Source organism: Dipodomys spectabilis, unplaced genomic scaffold (genome assembly GCF_019054845.1).
Source record: "Dipodomys spectabilis isolate Male_0828 unplaced genomic scaffold, ASM1905484v1 ptg000714l, whole genome shotgun sequence".
In the NCBI taxonomy this organism is placed as follows: Eukaryota; Metazoa; Chordata; class Mammalia; order Rodentia; family Heteromyidae; genus Dipodomys; species Dipodomys spectabilis.
In genome coordinates, this window is record NW_024871391.1 from 38,110 (window position 1) to 39,782 (window position 1,673).

Below are 1,673 nucleotides of genomic sequence, written 5' to 3' on the forward strand. Positions count from 1 at the left end.
ATCAAGAACTCTTAATAACAACAGATGCTGGAGGGGATGTGGACAGAAGGGAACCTTACTGCATTGTTGGAGGGAGTGTAAACTTGTTAGCCTTTCTTGTTACCACTATAATCTATTCCCTTATTGTGAGAGTACTTTCCCAACAACCCATTTCAATTAAAAAAATCACACCTCAAAAAATCATAAAGATCACACCTCTTGTTCTACTTCTTGGAAATCTAATTTAATTAGCTTCTTTGGAGGGCATAATTTCATTTGGCCAGGACTTTTGCTTCCACAATTTTTAATTTTTGATATTGCTGGCAAATTTCAATGTGAATATTAAATTTTAAAACTTAAGTACCTTTTCTCATCTCATTAACTGACAATTTATCCTCAGTTATTTCCAAGGACATTCTGAATTTAAAAAATGGATGGAAACAATCAGTCCACAGTGTCAGAGTTTGTGCTTCAGGGACTTGGCTTCACACAGAATCTTCAGGCTTTCCCCTTCATGGTATTTCTCATGCTCTATGTCATCATTCTGTCAGGGAACACTGCCATCATGATCTTGATCGTCACTGACCCTCACCTCCACTCCCCCATGTACTTCCTGCTGGCCAACCTGTCCTTTGTTGATCTGTGGCTCTCCTCCGTCAGCACCCCTAAGATGATCACAGACTTTCTGAGGGTGAACAAGACCATCTCCTTTGGAGGCTGCATGTGCCAGATCTTCTTTGCCCACTTCATTGCTGCTAGTGAGATGGTGCTCCTTGTGGTAATGGCCTATGACCGCTATGTGGCCATCTGCAGACCACTCCACTACTCCACCATTATGAGCCTGCAGAGGTGTACTAAGCTGGTGCTGACTTCGTGGCTCATTGGCTTTGTGCATTCTATCAGTCAGCTGGCTGTGATTTTACCACTGCCTTTCTGTGGTCCCAGGAAAATAGACAGCTTCTTCTGTGATATTCCTCTGGTCACCAAGGTGGCCTGCTTGGATGCTCACCATTTGGACATGTTAGTCAACATAGACTGTGGGATGGTGGTAGTGACCTGCTTTGTTCTGTTGCTAATGTCCTATATGTATATTCTTGTCACTATTCGCAAAAGCTCCAAAACTGGCGCCTCGAAGGCCCTGTCCACCTGCTCCGCCCACATCACGGTGGTGGTCATCTTTTTTGTGCCCTGCATCTACATCTATGTGTGGCCTCTCAAGATCGCGTGGTTGGACACAATTCTTGCTGTGTTTTATTCTGTTATAGCGCCTTTGCTAAATCCAGCCATTTATACACTGAGAAATAAAGAAATGAAAAATGCTATGAAAAGATTTAAAAACTATGTCTTGGGTTCTAAGGGAACCTAACAGGTTACGTAATAGGGTGACTTTAGCATTTCTATAGGGTTACCTAATGCCCAGAAACCTCATTATAGCTGCTTTACATTGACAATAATGGAAAATGAGTAAATTTAGTTTACGTGTGAAATTAGTTCCAGTCTCCAGATACCAACATATTTTACAATAATTTCCAGGAATTAAACATTTATTACCAAAACAGGAGAATGGTATGAACTATTTTAATAAAATACAAATATGAATACTCCTCCATCATAGGGAAATTAATTTTTTATGTTTCAATGAAGAATAATGTAAAATATGTTCAACAAAATCATACACGTCAATGAATTTCTTT

The 1,673-nt window shown here is 40.2% G+C and overlaps 1 protein-coding gene across 1 annotated transcript; it reads left to right on the plus strand.

Annotated features, from left to right (window-relative positions):
* The first annotated feature begins 406 nt into the window (after positions 1–406).
* Positions 407–1,345, plus strand: LOC122101987 (olfactory receptor 4K14-like). Its single transcript, XM_042672508.1, has one exon. The coding sequence runs from the start codon at positions 410–412 to the stop codon at positions 1,343–1,345; it is 936 nt and encodes a 311-aa protein (XP_042528442.1). The 5' UTR covers positions 407–409.
* Positions 1,346–1,673: the final 328 nt, after the last annotated feature.

What these genes read in the sequence shown, in the direction of transcription:
- LOC122101987 (XM_042672508.1), top strand. Translation starts at nt 410, where the DNA reads ATGGATGGAAACAATCAGTCCACAGTGTCAGAGTTTGTGCTTCAGGGA.